This window comes from Solenopsis invicta, chromosome 3 (genome assembly GCF_016802725.1).
Source record: "Solenopsis invicta isolate M01_SB chromosome 3, UNIL_Sinv_3.0, whole genome shotgun sequence".
Lineage (NCBI taxonomy): Eukaryota > Metazoa > Arthropoda > Insecta > Hymenoptera > Formicidae > Solenopsis > Solenopsis invicta.
This window is the reverse complement of record NC_052666.1, coordinates 14,374,312-14,392,935: the sequence shown is the minus strand read 5'-3', so window position 1 is coordinate 14,392,935 and position 18,624 is coordinate 14,374,312. Positions and strand designations below refer to the sequence as shown.

Here is an 18,624-nt window from a genome sequence, read left to right as displayed (position 1 = left end):
GAGGTACAAACAAAAAAAAGTGGTACAAACGGGTACAATCTAGGCTTAATTAAATACATATTTAAAAAAAATTTTTTCTTAAAGTCGGGTGTTAGGTTCACATAAGTTCTATACTATTCTTTTTATGTTATTTATTTCATTTTACAATTTTATTATTAGACTTGTGCTGCTCTTTATTTATTATTTTTGTTATATTTTGTTTTTACGTTAATATTTTCCTTTTTACAATTTTATTATCTTGACTTGTACAGCTCTTTATATATTATTATTTTTATTTGTATTTATTTATCTATTTTTTACATTCTGACGTTGAATATTGTTGTGTTTTTTCTCATTTTTGTATGGATTTATTTAGACTCATGTTCCGAAAACGATGTCCCTTGGCTCGTTCCTCGAGGATACTAAGATGCTTGTCGACACTTTTTGTTAAACCCGTTTCAAAGTGGTACGTTTGCGTAAGCTGATATTGCAGATATATCCGGTAAGATCTTAATTTATTGATATACGAGGTGTGTTCAAAAAGTATCGCGAATTTTGTGTTTTTTCAAAAATTATTTATTTATTCATGAATATCTATTTTGTCCCCTTCAAAGTAATCCCCATGAGATATTATACACTTGTGCCAACGGTTTTTCCAATCTTCGAAGCACTTCAACAAATCATTTTTTTTTATCTTGTTCAGCTCCTCCTTCGATGCCGTCTTTATCTCGTCAAGCGTAGCGTAACGTCGTCCTTTCATGGGCCTCTTCAGTTTAGGGAACAAGAAAAAGTCACAGGGGGCCAGATCTGGGGAATACGGTGGCTGCGGCATCATTAGTGTGTTGTTTTTGGCCAAAAAGTCGCGCACAAGCAACGATGTGTGAGCAGGGGCGTTATCGTGGTGCAAAAGCCAATTTTTGTTCTTCCACAAATCCGGGCGTTTCTGGCGGATTGCTTCGCGCAAATTGCGCATAACTTGCAGGTAATATTCCTTATTGACCGTTCTACCCTGTGGCAAGAACTCATGATGCACCACGCCCCTGCAATCGAAGAAAACTGTCAGCAAAACTTTCACATTCGACCGAACTTGGCGCGCTTTTTTCGGTCTTGGTTCGTGCGGCAGCTTCCATTGAGATGATTGAGCTTTGGTTTCCACGTCATAACCATAAACCCACGATTCGTCACCAGTTATGACCCTCTGGAGCAAATTTGGGTCGTCGCGGACAGAGTCCAACATCTCATTAGCAATGTTCATGCGATGCTGTTTTTGGTCGCAATTGAGCAATTTTGGTACGAATTTCGCGGCGACCCGTCTCATGCCCAAATCATTGATAAAAATCGAATGGCACGAGCCAATCGATATGTTTAGGTCCTCAGCAACTTCTCTAACGGTGATTCGACGATTGGCCAATACCATTTTCTCCACTTCATTAATTTTTTCGTCTGTTGTTGAAGTGCTCGGGCGTCCGGCACGCTCTTCGTCGTTCACATCTTCTCGGCCTTCTGAGAACATTTTGTACCACCGATAAACGTTGCTTCGGTCCAAGGTAGCTTCTCCGTATGCCACAGTCAACATTCGGAATGCATCCGCGCACTTAATTTCGTTTTTCACACAAAATTTGATACAGGTTCTTTGATCCATTTTTTTGAATAGGTAAAAATCGAAGACGATTCAAAACACGTGCAAGCAAAGCAGCTGTCAACAATTAAGTGAACATTCAAAATGGCCGAGCTTGTCGGCATAAGTGAGAGACATGAGTACCAACATAACGCCACAAAAAGATCGAAATTCGAATATACGTAACCCGCGAAAATTCAAAATTCGCGATACTTTTTGAACACACCTCGTATGTTGCGTTAAGTTTGTGATTTATTTTGCTATTTATTTGTTTCGAAGTTATAGATTCAAACATTGTACTGAAGATAACTACTTATTAAATAGTCGAAACGTTTTCTTTATTTACATTAGTTTTTATTTTGTATTGGCGTAGAACATCCTGCACGACCCTGAAGCTCTCCTTGTCTTATTTGAATAGTTATTCTTTAGGAACCTTGAACCTTGTATTTATCTTTTAATTTTTTACATAATTATTTCTTATTTCTTCTGTAGTTGCTATTTTGTATTCTCCCAACCTGCTCTCCTCTTCCCTTCCTGTAACGCCCTTTTAAAGTTGGACATTCTCGACTGATGGCTTCATGGTTGTCATTTATCTTTAAATTGTATGTTCTATTTTTGAACATTTGCTCTCTTTCACTGTGCAAACACGCGAATTATTATTCCTTGCGCATTTGCAGCATGTTTCTTGTTTCGTACAATTTTTAGCAATATGGAAGTACTCCCAGCATTTAAAACATCTTTTGATACTGACGTGATTAAATACAGGACATTTCTTGCATCTTACATTTACTTTTGATTTCTTCAATATCAGCTCGTGCGTCTCTTTATCTATTCATTATTATTGATCTTTCTTCATTTCCTCTTCTTTTCCTTAACCATATGATTTTTTTCCAGCTTAGCATGTCTTTTTCAATTTTTTTACCTCTTCTCCAGTTTCACAACCCATAATTACTGCTCCTTTGCTTCCTTTCTTCAATTTTGTTACTTCTATTGCTATATTTTTTATATAACCTTTTTTTATTACTTTTTTTGTGTCTTCACTCTCCTGTGCAATTTTGGTTTAACTATTATAACGTTTTCTTTCTTCTTTTTTTTAACCGCTTCACTGAAGCTTCTTCCTTTGATCCATATGCTCTTCCATGTATCATTTTCTTCAAGTTTTCCAATTTTGTTTGACATTTCTTAATTTTTCTTGAACTATTTCTTTAATCATTATTTTAATTTCATTTTTTCGCAACGTTTCATTTTTTATTTCTTTTACAGCTCTTATAATCCAATATATTTTTAAATCAATGCCTGACCCTTTACTTCCACTACTCATTGTTGTGACCGCTCTTGTAGACCTATAAATCTTGTCGATGATGTCCTATCTCTTCCTGCCGGTGTCGGTACTTTCTCAATATTAATCAAAAATTCCTCAAATGGTCCTTTTCACGGCACGTACTCTTGGTTTCTATCAGGAATTTTATGCTTAATTATATATCCTGAATGGTAAAAAAGCTTCGGCCAAGCTTTCACATTTAACAACTTTGCTCTTAATTTTCTTCCTACGAGCCGAGCATCGTTATTCTGCATATTCCTCGTCCATGCTGATAATTACCGGTTGAAACCGTTAATATCAGCATAATTGATCCGTCACCTGTGATCCACTTACACACGTCAGCATTATGGTGTCCACGTATAATATCTACTGTCTTGTGAGGCTTCGATGTCCCAAACAATAAATTCACTGTTCATACTCACAGATCGCTATATCCTGTCTAAATAACTTTCACAGCTATCCCCGGTCTATGGCGGCGTAAGACAAACAACTTATTTTACGTCTTTTCTCACTTTAAACCACTTAAAAGTTATTATATTTATGGAACGACTTTTGACAAGTCTTCACTTTGATAGAGAGAGAGAGAGAGAGAGAGAGAAGAAAAGAAAGCAGTAGAGAGCATAAGAGAGCGTGGAAAAGCAAAAAAAAATAGATAGAGAGCGAGAGAGAGCGTGGAAAAGTGATAAAGAGCAAAGTTGAGCAAGACAGATCGAAGGAGAGCAAAAGAGAGAGAGAGAGCGAAGGAGAGTGAGAGAGAATGAAGGAAAGCAAGAGAGCGAGGTAGAACGGTAGAGAGCGAGAGACAGCGGTATAGAACGATGGAGAGCAGAGGAGAGTGAGAGAGTGAAAGGAAGAGCGGTAGAGAATGAGGGAGAGCGGGGGGAGTAAGAGAGGGCAAGAAAGAGCGGTAGAAAGCGAGAGAAATCTATAAAGGGCGAAGGAGAGCGGTAGAGAGCGAGAGAGAGAGAGAGAGAGAGCAAAGAAAAGAGATAGAGTGCATGGAAGAGCGATAGAGAGCGAAGGAGAGAGAAGGAAAGCGAGGGAGAGCGATAGAGAGCAAAAGAGAGCGTGGGAGAGCGAAGGAGATAGTTAGAGAGCGAGAGAGAGCGTGGAAGAACAATAGAGAAGAAAAGAAAGCGAGAGAGAGAGAGAGGAAGAGGGATTCATCCCCGTACAGTTTCCTTTTCAGGTTGTGTATACTTAGATCAAGGGGAACAAATCTAAAATTTTGCGAAGATGAAGGAAACGACGACGACAACGACAACGGTGTATCTGAATTTTTTTATGACATAAATTAGGCTGAAAAATACATGCATAATTCATATCTCAGCGTCGAATGCACTTACGGATATCATTCTTGTCTTTTTGCTCAAAAAAATCAATATTTGTCCCCATTATATTCATTTTTATTCAAATTAATTTGTTAAATAAAAACAACCATTTATTTGTAAATAACTGTGTTCCTTCTTGTAAATGATATGCAGTAGCGTCTTTTACATGGAAGGACAAAAAAAATATACTTAACGCAAGCCGCTACCGTGTCTCTTGATAAAATCACACAAACAATACTGCGACCTTAAAAGGCATTCTTGTTCAATTTGTACTTATTTTTTCTTCAATTTGTAAGGAAAACTCCAGATTTTACTATCGTGACATTTGCGAAAAGAATTTATCCTACCCCGTGGAGTGCGTTAAACTATGCAAATGTTTGGAAACAAAACATGTCTTTGCTTTTAAAGAAACAGCGGAAAGAGGAAAGCTGAAATTCAAAATTGACCAAATGCACCTTAAAGTAAAGACTTTAAACTTAAAAAAAACAAAAATTTAAGTACGATAACTTTTAACGAAGTTATGATTATTTGAAGTTATGCAAAATTTTGGTATAAATGAGTTTGCGATAATTTTGTTGCCTAGTGTATATATCTTAATCTGAGATAATATATTATTTATTATAAAATAATTCTTTAATATATATACTTGACTTAATAATTAAATTTCACTTATTAATTTTTTTATAACAAAACAAGATGTTATTCATTTAAGCAAAATCGATTTAACTAAAAAAACTGTAAAATGTGATTAAGTAAATATAATAAAACCTTAATTTGTTGAAGTTCTTCGAGCGCAATATCTTTTCTTGAAGTTTTTAGGTATTTTCTTACAAACGGTGCTACAAGCATTGGATCTAATTTTTCAATGTCTTCAGAGGTAATCAGAGTTACGATAAGACCAACACCCATGGTCACTAAAGCACCAGCCATGGTATACCAAAGATAACTGATACGGTATAATGCCCATGATGTCCTATTAAATATAAAAAAAATAGATATACTACATTACTCAACAAATAAAGTAAATATATAATTATTAACCCTTAAACACGTATATAAAAATTAACCCTTAAACACATAAATGGTTGAGATATCTTATATGAAGTTTTGAACTCTTGCTGTGTGAAAACGGAATGAGATAGAAGATTCGAACTAAGACGTAAAAAATGTTTGAAATCTTCTCTTTCGATTGATATGGTTGATCAACTTTTTTGGTCAACTAGATTTCGAACGGTACGGCAGCAAAGTTTTGTTAGAGTCAATGCAACCCATATAGTGTGTGAATGAAACTTTTTTGTGAGTAATCTTATGTAAAAAAAATTGGACAAAACACGTTCAAACAGATCCGTTTGCGTATGTTACTCTGTTTAAAGTTAAAATACTATAGTGCCGTGAAAGAGAGGATTTTTGCATAGGGTCCAAAATATATAATAAAATACATCAATTTTCAATTTTAGACACCTTGAGTTTATGAAAAATATCTTGTTACGTAAGTATATTTTTTAATAGAAATAGTAGTGACATAATGTTTTTTTGAAAGTATGACTCTTTAGCTTTAAAACGCCGTCTTTAAATTTTTAAACACCCAAAAATACCTCATATTCTCCTTGTTATATAATTCTACTTTAAAAAAAAAACAACAATACCATAATTTTTTTTGAAAGTATGACTTTTTAGCTTTAAAATGCCATATTTGAAAATCTTTAAAAGTTTTTTATTGATGAAGTATGATTTTTTAAAGAAAAAGTGGATTTTTGAACAACTTCTAATATTTGCTTAACAATTTTTCTTTTATAACTTAACAATAAGTCATTTTTCGGCAATATTGATTATGCAGTCACATTTCTGAGATTCTGAACTTTTGTATGAAAGAAAAGATTGTTAAAAAATGTTGATTAGAACCAAAGTTATAACTTCTCAAAGTTGAAAAAGTCTCCCAGACCCAAAAATGTATTTACGTATTTTGCGGAATTGGTGTGTTTAAGGGTTAAGAGTAATAATATTTTTGGCTTGGATGGAAGATTTAAAATTAAATTACAAGGTAATAAAAGCACGCTAGCAATATTAGATTATGGTATGATTTTTTTACATACGAGTATACTTATAATTTACAATAAATTCAAAATTACGATTGCAAACATTTCGATTTTCCACGAAGTCATCCTTAGTGCGTAGAACAATGTACAAAATTAAATTTTGTACTTATAATAAACAAACAAAATATAAGATAAAATTGAAAACAATTCTACTTTTTGTTCTGTTACTTTCGTTGCCTACGTCAACCATAGTTAGATTGTACTAAAATGAGAAAGCATGTCGGCTAAATCTTTACGTCATATTGAGACACTTTTACATTGTTAATTTGACATAATATAACAAGAACGTGAAGAGATGATTATAAGCACAGACCGTTTAATTTTGTATATTGTTCTACACACTGAGAATAACTTTTAATTTTAATGTAAATTAAGAGTTTATATATAAAATTTGCACTGTAATAGCGTGGCTTGTATTCTTGTATTACCTTGTAATTTGATATAGTATACTATTTTTTGCTATATTTAAGTTATTTTAAAAATGTTTCCATCACTTTTTGGACAAATTATTGCTACGAGATAACATAGAATATTTATTAGTATGAATGTTCTATATAGTAGTAGTAACTGATTTATTTGATCCTCTTGGGGTTGCAATCTTTTCTACCTCTTTTTATTTCTTTTACATTATACTTAACTCTAAACTTATATACTAAACTTAAATCTACCCTATTCTATCGTTTGTTCTACATAAACGTAGACAGGACCTCCGTTTCTGTCGCAAGTTTCCCTGATTCTCAACCGATTAATTCTTTACTCTTGTTTTACTTTCATTTACTTAACTCTCCTGCTTCATAAGACAGTACTTTCTCTTTCCCTTTCTCTATCTTTTTTATCCATTTCTCTCCCTTCTTGCCAAAATTGCGGGTAATTGGCTGTGACAGTATTGGAACCATACACAGCATTCACAATTTCAGCTGCCTGTCTTGCTTTTTCGCCTTTATCAAAGTAAAATTGTAGAACATAGCAAATTTTTATTTTGTTAACGTCCATTTTTGGCACCTTATAACCTTAACTAAATCGGGCAAGCACAGAACTGCAAATGAAATTTATTTAGTACTGAATGTCACCTTTCCAGATATATACTGCTACAGCCATCTAAAGTTTACTTTCCGAGATATAAATCACCAAAGCCATCTAGCGGTAAAATAATGTATTTCTTTTTTCTCAACATAATATAAGATTATTTATAGGCTGAATTCGTTTAATGCCGGGAAAACAGATTTTTACGAATTCAGTGGCCGTAAACAGTCGACACGCTGGCCAGCGTGTTGTCGCGCGAACACGATCAACTAATCTTATTTTAATAATAGCACCGCACGTGCGGAGCTTTGCGTTTCATGATCCGGTGGCACGCGCGGGCACAGCGGGAATGCGTCGTGAATCATGGCTTTGTGCGGCGTTTCTCGTTACATGGCGCGTGGCGGTTAATATTGTTGTTTTCTCGGCGGATGGCATCGCTGTAATCAAAAGCTCTTGGTAGATGCATGGAACTCCGTACCCTTTGTCATAGTTTAGAATCTATAAACGGATATGGCTAGTTAGAAATAACCAAGAGTGCTTGGTTGGAACTCAAGGCTTCTTGAGTCCGTAGATTAGCGGAGCGGAAGCGGAGTCGGCTTTCTGCTAAAATTTCTTAAAGGGAATCAAAGCACTTGATTCCTAGCAACCGGAGGAGGCTTTGTCTCGGACGGAGCGTTCGGGAAAGAAGAGTCTCATTCCTCGAATTTCCTCGGCTTATATACCCAAATCTTAACATGTCGGGGATGTTCGAAAAGCGGTTGGAGACTGTCGGAGCCAGCATACCCGCCACTTGTGATCGGGTATAGGAAACGGAGCACGCTGTTGTGACGTGCGATTACAGTGAGTACGCGTGCACGCCGAGATACTTCCAGCGCGGATGCGTTTGCTAGCGCGCGTACGCGTACTTGAAACATTTATTAAGTGCGTTGCGACTGTTTTCTGTTGTCCGGCGGATGATCAACTGAACAACGCGGAACGGTGGACGGTCCAACGGGGTGGTCAAAAAGTGGTTTGTTACAATCAATACAACTGTTTCCTCATTCATAGTCCTCAATTCACTCTTTATTTTTCCATATTCTGTTACATATGTCCTAAATTACTCCTTCCAATCTTTTCTCTCCATACTTCCATACTTTCCCTGATATCCTCTCCTACCATTTTTTTCTTCCATAATCTTCTCACCGCACCTATTATCTCACTTCTTGTAATTTTAATTCTCCTTCTTTTCTCTTCTCGTCCCTTTCCTTTTCATTACAATCCTCTTATTTACACTTCTTCTCCTCTTTTTCTTTTTGTTTACCACTTTATGCTTGTCTCTCTGTCCTTGCATTTTTTGCAAATTCCATCTCCTTCTCCCTCTCTTCTTCTTTTTTTCTCTGACACAATTCATTGTTTTCTCTCTTATATATAATCTCCCTATACTTAACCTCCCTCTCCTCTCTTTTCCTCTACCTACTCTCCTTTCTCACCTTTCTTTTGCTTTCTTTGCACTCTGTGTCACACCATCCTCTCTTCCATCCTTATTCCCTTTCTATTTCTCCCTGTATTCCCTATATATCTTCCTACAATTCTTCCCAGCTCATACTATTTCCATTTCTCTTTCTCATACTTTCTCCATTCTCTTTGTAAATTCCTTGTTTCCTTCCTCTGTCTATCTCCATTTCCCTATTTTCTCTCTTCATCTCTTTTTCTCCTCACTGTCCTCGACCCATACCACCAGAAAATGATCCCTGTCCTCCACCTTCACTTTTACCATCTTTTCCCACATTTTTCCTCCCCTATTACATAATCCAGCACCAATTTCTCCTTTCTTCTTGAGTCCATTCTCTCCCTTTGTTTCCCTTTTCACAACCGTTAAAGATATACCTCTTCTAACTTACTCACCCAAAATCTTTTCTCTTTGTTTACCATTTTGTCCTTTGAATTTCTTTTTTCCACTTTCTCCCTCTCACCTCTCTTTTCTCATTATTCACCTGATTCCCCATTCTCGCATTAAAATTATTCCCCATTGGTGTCTGCACTCCCTCTTTCTCTTACACCCAGTTCCCAATTTTAAACTACTCTATTCTCCATATTTCCTTTTCTATTCTTACCATCCCTATCACTATTATCTCCATTATTCCATCCCTCTCCTAATATCACTATCCCCTTCTTCAATCCCATTAGCATCCTCCCCATCGCCCTCCTCTTCTTATTTCTTTTTCCTCCCCCGCCATTGTACCTATTACCCCTCGGTAACATCTTCTTTATTCATTCCCATCCCTTCTTTTTCATCTACGTCTCCAATAACATCACTATATCACATTCCGTAATATTTCCCTCAAACTCCGCATTTCCCTATCTCCGCCACACTCCAAAAAGTCATTTTAACCATCCTTCTCTTGTTACTCCTCCATCTTTGGCTCTTCCCTTTCCTTCTCTTGTTACTCCTTCATCTTTGTTCTCTCTCACCCTTGCCCCTTACCAATTACTTCTTCCTCTCTTTCTCCTTCTATTTTAACTTTTCTTCTCTCTTTCCTATCCTCCTTTGAACCCCCATTCTCCCTTTCCTCAATTTTTTCTTCTCCCTCTCCACTTTTTTTCCCCATCCTTTTCTAATTACTTCCTTTTTCTCCTCATTCCAGAACCACCATCCTTCGATTATTATTGCTTTATTCTCTCTTATCCATACCCTTGCTCTTTTTTTTCTTCCGCTATAATTATCTCTCCAAACCTTCACCTGTTCTGCCTCTTTCATCATGTCATCCTCTATCCAAATATTATCTCCCTTCAATTTTCTCTTCTTTCTTATTATTTCCTTCCTGTCTTCTCCTTATCCTAGTTTAACCACCGCTAAGCCACTCCATTCTTCTCTTCCTGCCTTCACTTCCTTTCCTTCACTCTTACCCTCTATTTTCTCCTTCCTTTCCCACATCCTTTACAATCTATTAATTCTTTTTTCTACCTTTTCTTTTCCCCTTTTCCTCCCCCTTCTCCCGGAATCTAATCTTTTCAACCTCCTCTCCACCTTTTTTGCCTCCCTTTTTGCCTTTGTCTATCCTCCGATTTCCTTTCCAAATCATTAATTTTTTTCTCCTTCCTATTTCTTTTTGTTCTCCATTCTTCCTCTTTTTTTCTCATGTTAACGCAAGATTGTTAATGAGTTTGCCGGACTTGGAAGATCGAAATAAAGCAAAACTTGTTACAAATAGTCACTATATTTTAACTTAAATATTACAAGCGTTGCGTCATTACTAACTTGTCTTCGCTCTACGCTATCTCAGAAAAGACTGTCGCTAGGGTAGCGCAAATTTCGGAGCGGTTGACAATCGACGTCGCGGTTGGATCGTTGTAAATAAGGTGATATACACCGGCCTATTAGAGGGAAGGTGATCACAAGAGTTTCACGCGGCTTTCCGCCAAACTCCATTTTGGAACAAACATCTTTGAAGAGAAAATTCAAACATTCTCAAAGATTTGCTCTGAAATAGAAATATATTAACAAAATCTTGAACATACCTCCCGCCTTGCATGCAGAGGAATGTAAAAAAAAAAGAAAAAAAAAAATTTTAAATCAATAGCGGGAGCAAACCGTTGAGAAGGATTATTACATGAGAAAAAAAAGATACAGACAAATACAAATCTAGCTGAGAGATTTGCTTCGAAGATTACATTAAGTCTCACATTAAGTCTCATATGGTTTCTTGCATGGCATGAACAAGCTGCCTACTCGAGTTGATCGCAAGTATCGACTTCTCCTGCACGGCGACGAGCAGCCGCCCAATTAAAAAATGACCCGGAGTGAGCGCCGACATGTCACTCGGGTCATCGCTGAGTGCAGCGATGGGACGCAAATTAAGACAAACTTCGATCTTGCACAAAAGCGTTACAAGTTCAGCCCGCGAGAGCGTATGAGAACCAACGGCGCGCTTTAAATCCATCTTAAGGCTTTTGATTCCGGCTTTCTAAAGACCGCCAAAGTGCGGGGTGGCGAAAGGAATAAAATGCCAGTCCAATCCGTCACCCGCAAGCGCATTTTGCAATTCAGAATCACTGACCATGGAGTTGAAGTGTCGCTTAAACTCGTTGTCAATGCCATGAAAGTTTATGCCGTTGTCGTTATAGACATGACAAGAGGCAAATCTCGACGACTGGCGAACCTATGAAAAGTGGCCAGAAATCCGGGCGTAGAGTAATCTTTCACCATTTCGAGGTGAATAGCTCGGATGGCGAAACAAATGAACAGAACAATGTACACCTTCCGAGCACTTTGCCCTCTGCCGACAAAAGGAGTCATGTGGAAAGAGCCGGCATAGTCTAGCCCGCAGTAAATTAACGGGGCAGAAGGAGTGACTGGAGTTGCAGGGAAATTCCCCATGAATTGAGAAGACTGTTGAGCCGAGTGCCGCGCGCAAACAACGCATTTTTGAATGTGCAGCTTTACGACCATTCAGAAGCCAATACCGCTGACGTAGCGTTCAGAATACAAGCTGTACGCTTCCATGGAACGTGATTCGGTGAGCTCGAGTAATTAGAAGATCTGTTATATAATGCTTTGGAAGATATATCGGGTCATTGTTTTTTAACCGCCTGCCAAGATGGAGTAAATTGTTCTTTCCCAGAAAGGGACTCAATTTTTGCAAGAAGCTTGAAAGTGACAAAATGCCGATATCTCTTAGTGATCGCAATTCTTGCTCAAAAAATTTCCGTTGTAAGTAGCAAAACCAAAAAAACTCGGCCTTCCTGAGTTCGTCGGCGCTCAAAAAGGCGGAGAGATTGAAACGAGAATGGCTTCTTTCTTTGGAACAAAGGATGAATCTTTGCACGTAAGCAGTTACGCGGACAAGTTTATCTCAGTTGAAGAACTTGTATTGAAATTTCCAATCATCGGCCTCTTGTACGTGTGGCGTTATAGGCCATTTTCTTTCAGCGGACACCTGCTGATCGGTGGCGGAATCGAGCGGAGCGGAAACATCGAGAATCCGTCAGAAAATCGGTGACTTATGAAGCTATCGTGAATCGGTTCACCATAATGGGTGGACAGCAAATTCGGAAGCGGATAGACCGCGCGAGACGCAGTCTGCTGAGTTGTCCTTGGAAGGAACGTAATTCCAGCAAACGGAAACCAGGCAAGTTTGAACTTCTGATACGCCGTTAGCCACGTAGATATTCCATTTAAATGGATGTTGACGGAGCCATGCGAGAGCGATGGTAGAATCCGTCCATCCATAGATTAGAATCAGAGGTATTTTTAATGAGGTCAAGGTCCACTTGATTAAGCGGCTAAGAAAGACAACCGCATTTAATTCTAATCGCGGAATGCTCACGGCGCGACTTTAGTTTTAGCTACCAGCAAACTGACTTAAAATTTCATTAACAAATGAATCACGCAAATATACACTACTGCAGCGCAAGTTCGATTTGAAGCGTCAGTAAACCCGTAAATTCCCAACGCGAGATTATCACAATGTCAACCGGTCCAACGCGGTATGCGGACGTGATTCAATGATTTTAAATCACGGGAGTAGTTCTCCCAGCAACTGCGTAGTTCATCTGGAAGAGGTGTGCCCCACTCGCATTTGAGAATCCATAATTCTTGTATCAAGCATTGGAGAGGTATACTATTTGTATATACAGCAAACATTTGAGTAATGTCCGCTGTGTATAAAAATTGCCATTAACGCAATAATATTGCGGCAAGATCTTGCTGCAACCTTGGACCGATCAATAAGTGATTGTTAAGGGACGTATTATTACTCGTTTTGCATGAAACGTTAAAGACAACGCGTTACTTTGTGGTGCAACTTGAGTTGCGTAAAACCGAATAATGCGGAATATACACGGGCCCAAATTTGGAGCGCTCAGAACCTCTTATCTTTTTCACCAAGAGCGCAGTACTCTTGCAAAAACTCATTATACTGAGCGTAAAGCTCAGGTCGACGACGTAGTTTATTTTCTATTTTATTGTAAAATAAGGTTACAATGGCTAATGAGTTACCAATTTGCATCGGGAAATCATGCCTAAAGGGCAATCGAACTGTATAACGTTCTTGAGGAGTACGATAGTGATAGGGCAACAAAGTAAACCTCGCACCTCTCCTCCTCTTCCGTGAGGGGGAGGGGCTGCGGGAGTCCTTTATCTTCCTAGAATTTCTGGAGAGGCAAGTGCGTGGTCTTGCTTGGACACTCAATTTAATACGAAGGCTTCAACAGAAGCCGTCGGCATGCTACTCGTAAGGCCGAAAATTATCTGACAAAAAGCAGTTAATTGAGCAGCCGGAGTACCAAGAGGGCCTTGACGGAAATTGCGCCTTAAAAGCGAATCGTAAAGGTCAGCACCGATCAACAAATAAATTGGATGATAACTTGAAGGATCAGGGTCAACAAAGGATATACCCTATAAATGCGGCCACGTTTCGAAAGGCTGAACTTGCAACGCTGCATACAAAGTAATACGTTGATAGACGTAGGCATTGAAGAGCAAACTCAGAGCCTTTGAACACAGGATTAACCGAAAAGTTAATCGTGATTTAGCGGTACCAGTAAATTTTTTGCCGAAACAGTTAATCTATAAATCGGCACGTTGCTGTTTCGTACGCAGCGCCTGTGAAAGTGATTCTGATACAAAACTGAACGCGGATCCTTGATCCAGCAACACACAAACCTTCAAACAGTGACCCTCCCCCGTGTGGAGGTTGACCCACGCCGTCGCCAGAAGGATGTCTGAAGGTCTATCGAGTGAGAGGGGTACCGTCTGAACGGTCGCGACCGATATAATTGTCGAAGTCAGGATCGCGTTTGATACGGCACTTGACGCAGATTCAGAGGCAATCGCCTTAGAAACCTTAGTATTATCGGAGACGAAACAATTAGCGGAATGCAATAAGATATAATGTAAGCGAGGACATTATCTGCATCGATATTTACTCGGACATTTCGACGGAAAGTGTCCGGACTTTAAGCAATTGAAATAAAGTTTATGTTGGCGTGCGAGAGTGCAGCGCTGCCAAGCGGATTTTCTAATGCATGTTTTGCATTTCGTGACGTGATGCGGAGCAAAAAATACATCTGACTGCTATCACGTTATTTACTGACAAACAGAGTTTATCGTTTTTCGAGGAACCGTGTTTGCTTACCAAAAAATCAGACAATCCACAAATGCAACGAGTTAAAAATTTATTGAGCTTCCAATAAGAAAAAAGCTTGTCTCGCTTTGTTCGCTTCAGATTTCATTCGGTACGCGTTTTTGCGCTAAATTTTTGCGTAATTATATAAATAAGAGTGTCGTTCCACTGGTCTATCGGACGACCAAGATTACTCAATGCGGCTAGCAATGCAGACACTATGTTGCGTAACTTTCGTAAATCATTAACATTTTTGGTTTTCATAGCCGGAAAACTAAAAAACGTATGTAAATGAAAGTAAATTAACGCTTGTTTATCGTCGTACTTATTTGTTAATAACTGTGAGGCAGATTCATAATTCGCATCAAAAATCTTTAATTAGTAACAAAAATCTGTATTAATTAGTAACAAGACATGTTTACGATCGTTTTTAAATAATAAAATTTCTGAGAATTTGAAAGAGCGTCGTTATTTGCGATGAGAGACTTGAAGATATTGCAAAAGTTTTCCCAGTCAGTTAATTTGGAAAATTTGGGCAACGCAATGCGTGGCAATTGAAAACAATGATTATTCGCTTCGCGAACGGAGTAATCGAGACTGCGATCATTAACCGTGAATTGAAGTGGTGAAAGTCGATTTATCGTTTCTCGAAGAAGATCGGCAGTATCGTTGTAGACGTCCTCTGCGTTGAGAAACTTCTCCTTGTCAAAGTACGGCATGGTTTTCCGCTGTTCCGCCGAAGTAGCTTAAAGCAGTTTGACGTGAAGAATACAGCAGGTGGCTCAATTTTACTCCAGAAAGATGACCTCGCATTTTGGCAACGGTAATGTTCGGCTTGACTTGCTTCTTAAAGTTGACAAGGATTTGTTTGAGAGCTCCGATGTTTTCACTCTGCTTGATGAGCAGGTCATTCATGGTAGTCAATATGATAATTTCAATCTCGGGTTGGCGAGTTGTGAATTAATAACTCGCCGCGTAAGTGTAATGCTTGAGTGGAAAGCATTTCGAATGTCGACGTGCGCAAGTGAGAGAGAGAGAAAGAGAGAGAGAGAGAGAGAGAGAGAGAGAGCATGAGCTAACGCGCCGTCACTATCAACCGTCAGCGGCTATCCTTGTCACTTGGAGCGACCACGAAAGCGTTTGAGCGCGATTTAGCGGCGTTGAATTTGCAAATTGCGTACTTGCGAATGTTTAGCAACGTTGAGATTTGACAGAGTAAACAGGAGTCCAGAGAGATGCACAACGCGGACGCATGATAACGGCGTTCATGGTTTCTTGCACTGAGTTCTGCGAACGTTTAAAAGTCAGTAAGGAGAATACACAAAAATGCTAAGATTCATTGGCTTGGTGCACGTGATAACGGCGCATGATTACTAAGAGTTACCGATAATCGATGAGAGTCACTGCGAGTAACAGTATGCAAAACGCGTGATTGCGGCGTTCGCGGATTACTTGCAAATGTTCAGTGTCCGCCCTCACTATTGTAGAAAGTCAGCCACTGGCGCATGATTGCAACACCAGGTGAGAGTCACTAAACGCGAGTGGCGGAGCACTTGAATTAGTACAGATTGCGAGCGGCGTTTTGCTACCATTCGAGTGCATTTGAGGCAAAGCGCGTGATAGTGGCGTTTGCACGACAAAAATCGCTCCAACATCAAAATTCTGCTCTCCTAGCAGTAGGAATTTGACAGACACCGGGTGCGTACAATTGCGTGATGATCACGTGCTCGGTACGCACCGTCGTAGGTCGGAGAAACAGCTGGAGCGCAAGCGAGTGACCCAAAGAGAAAGCGAGAGATAATGAATGATCGTTCGGGTGAGCATGAAGGCAAGCTTATGGTTTAGCGCGATCTCATTCTTGCACACTGAGTATCTTGCAACGTTCAAGCGAGAATAACAAATTAATGTAATTCTCTTGCCGTGGAATTACAGCAATGCGTTAAATGTTCCAATCTCATTGAGGCACACGAGACTGAATACCGGAAATTACTCGAAATTACCGGAAATTATCCGTTTGAAACGATATGAGCATTGTCAGAGCACTATCGCACCTTTATCCGATCGATTTTATAGTGATCCGACTCGACGGATCAGTTTATATTTTAACGCAAGATTGTTAATTAGTTCGCCGGACTTGGAAAATCAAAATAAAGCGGAACTTGTCATCAAAAACAATCACTATATTTTAACTTAAAGATTACAAGTGTTACGTAATTACACACTTGTCCTCGCTCTACGCTCTTTCAGAAAAAATTATTGCTAGGGCAGCGCGGATTTCGGAGCGCGCGTAGGGCGATTGACGATTGATGTCGCAATGTACACCAGCCTATTAGAAGCGAGGTCACGAAAGTTTCACGCGGCTTTTCGTTGAATTCTATTTCGGAGCGAACATCCTCGAAGAGAAGATTCAAACATTTTTAAGGATTTGCTCCAAAATAGAACTGAATTAACTGAATTTTGAACATTTCATATTCTTCAATTCTCCCATTAACACCATTATCTTATCACCAATCTTTTACTTTCTTTTAAGCTCTTCCGTCTACTTTTTTATCACTCTTATTATCAATCCCTCCCCGTTTCTTCAACAATTTAAAAATTTTTTCACTTTTTCTGAATATTGTCAGTTCCTCTTCCATCTTTCTTTGCACTATAATCTCTTTTCTTTCCGCCTTCACCTCTCTCCTGTTCCACAAATCCAATAACCCAACAGTCCTTCTACGCTCCTCTCCCCTGTCGCTCCATGCCGTAGCACTTTTATACAATCCCGTTACCTTCTTCTCCATCCTCCACTGCTTTTCCACTTCGTTTCTCTCTTTTATTCCACCTTGTCTTTCTTCTTTACTTTCCTATATTTTCTTTAAGTCTCCACAAATACACACACACACACACACACACACACACACACACACACACACGCACGCACGCACGCACGCACATATGTATACACTTAATGTGTACACCTAAATACAAGTACACATGCACGCACGCACGCACATATACGTATATTCATTTGTGTAAAATCATGATTTGCCGATTTTTAAAAAATGTCGACTTTTGATAAAAGAAAAAAGGATATTACTAGTGTAGACATTATAGCTATCCTCATTATTTATGTTATTAAGTGATAACAAATTCTAATAATTGTTTATAGAATTATTCAATTAGTTGCTCGTCGTTTTTTAATGACACTAATATGCCAATACACAATAGCTAACAATTATTATAAGGTATTTTTACTTTTACACACTTTTAAACTTTTACAAGGTATATTTTAGCACTTGATTACACATATTTTTTCATTGTCTTTAAACATGAGTATATTATCACACGAGTGTATGTACACTCAAGTGTTTTTTTATTATTTAATTTTTTGTTCAACTGTACATGCTTCAAGTTATGCAAAGTTAAACAATAAAATGGAAATTTGTTAATATGATTTTTTAAAAATTTTCATATCAAAATATTTTTTCGCTCAATTGATTGTTATTCTAAAGGGCAACGTTCAGAAATAATAAAGATATCATTTGTTGTTTAATATTAAACAGCGATGAAATTTTTCATGCAACTCATAAAAACGCAGGCTAATTTTAAATCAGGAAAATCCTAAACGCAATGGAAAATTTGGAAAATTAAAAATATATATTTTGATTTAGTTAAAAATAAAACAAAATACTGTTTTATTTTTAACTAAATCAATTTTGAAAAAAATATTTTTAAGCTAATCATATTAGCACTACTTTTTTCTTCTACTGATTATGCAGTGTCACATTTTTATAAATCAAGTTCTAAGTAATATATATTTTATTACTTTAAGTTTAGAATTTAGTGTTAAACAACACTTTGACGCATATATGTATAATCGTTCCTGTTTCAATATAAAATATTGATTATAGACAAAGTTATAATTTAATTAAATAAAAATGAGTGCAATATTATTCTCTTCTGCTCTACTTTAAATAATTAAACTTTTTGGAACGATTCATATCAAAACACTTTTTTGTTAGTCCAAAGGGTTAACTAAAAAATTTCACTTGTTTTTTTGCTTTAATTAAAATTTGAAAATTTTATATTGAACTTTTATTCATTTTTTGCAAATTTTTGCTACATAATTTTTTCAAAGAATTGTAATTACTAGAAAATAAAATACTTTTAA

General features: G+C 37.7%; 1 protein-coding gene across 4 annotated transcripts in view; it reads right to left on the bottom strand.

The window, feature by feature from the left end:
- LOC105196485 (sodium-coupled monocarboxylate transporter 1) overlaps window positions 1-18,624 on the bottom strand; it is a 459,320-nt gene that overhangs the window by 11,995 nt on the left and 428,701 nt on the right. For all 4 annotated transcript variants that reach the window (XM_039447232.1, XM_039447235.1, XM_039447233.1 and 1 more), the window contains one exon: window positions 5,018-5,222. In XM_039447232.1, the coding sequence (XP_039303166.1) occupies window positions 5,018-5,222 (205 nt within the window). The remainder of the gene's footprint in view (window positions 1-5,017; window positions 5,223-18,624) is intronic.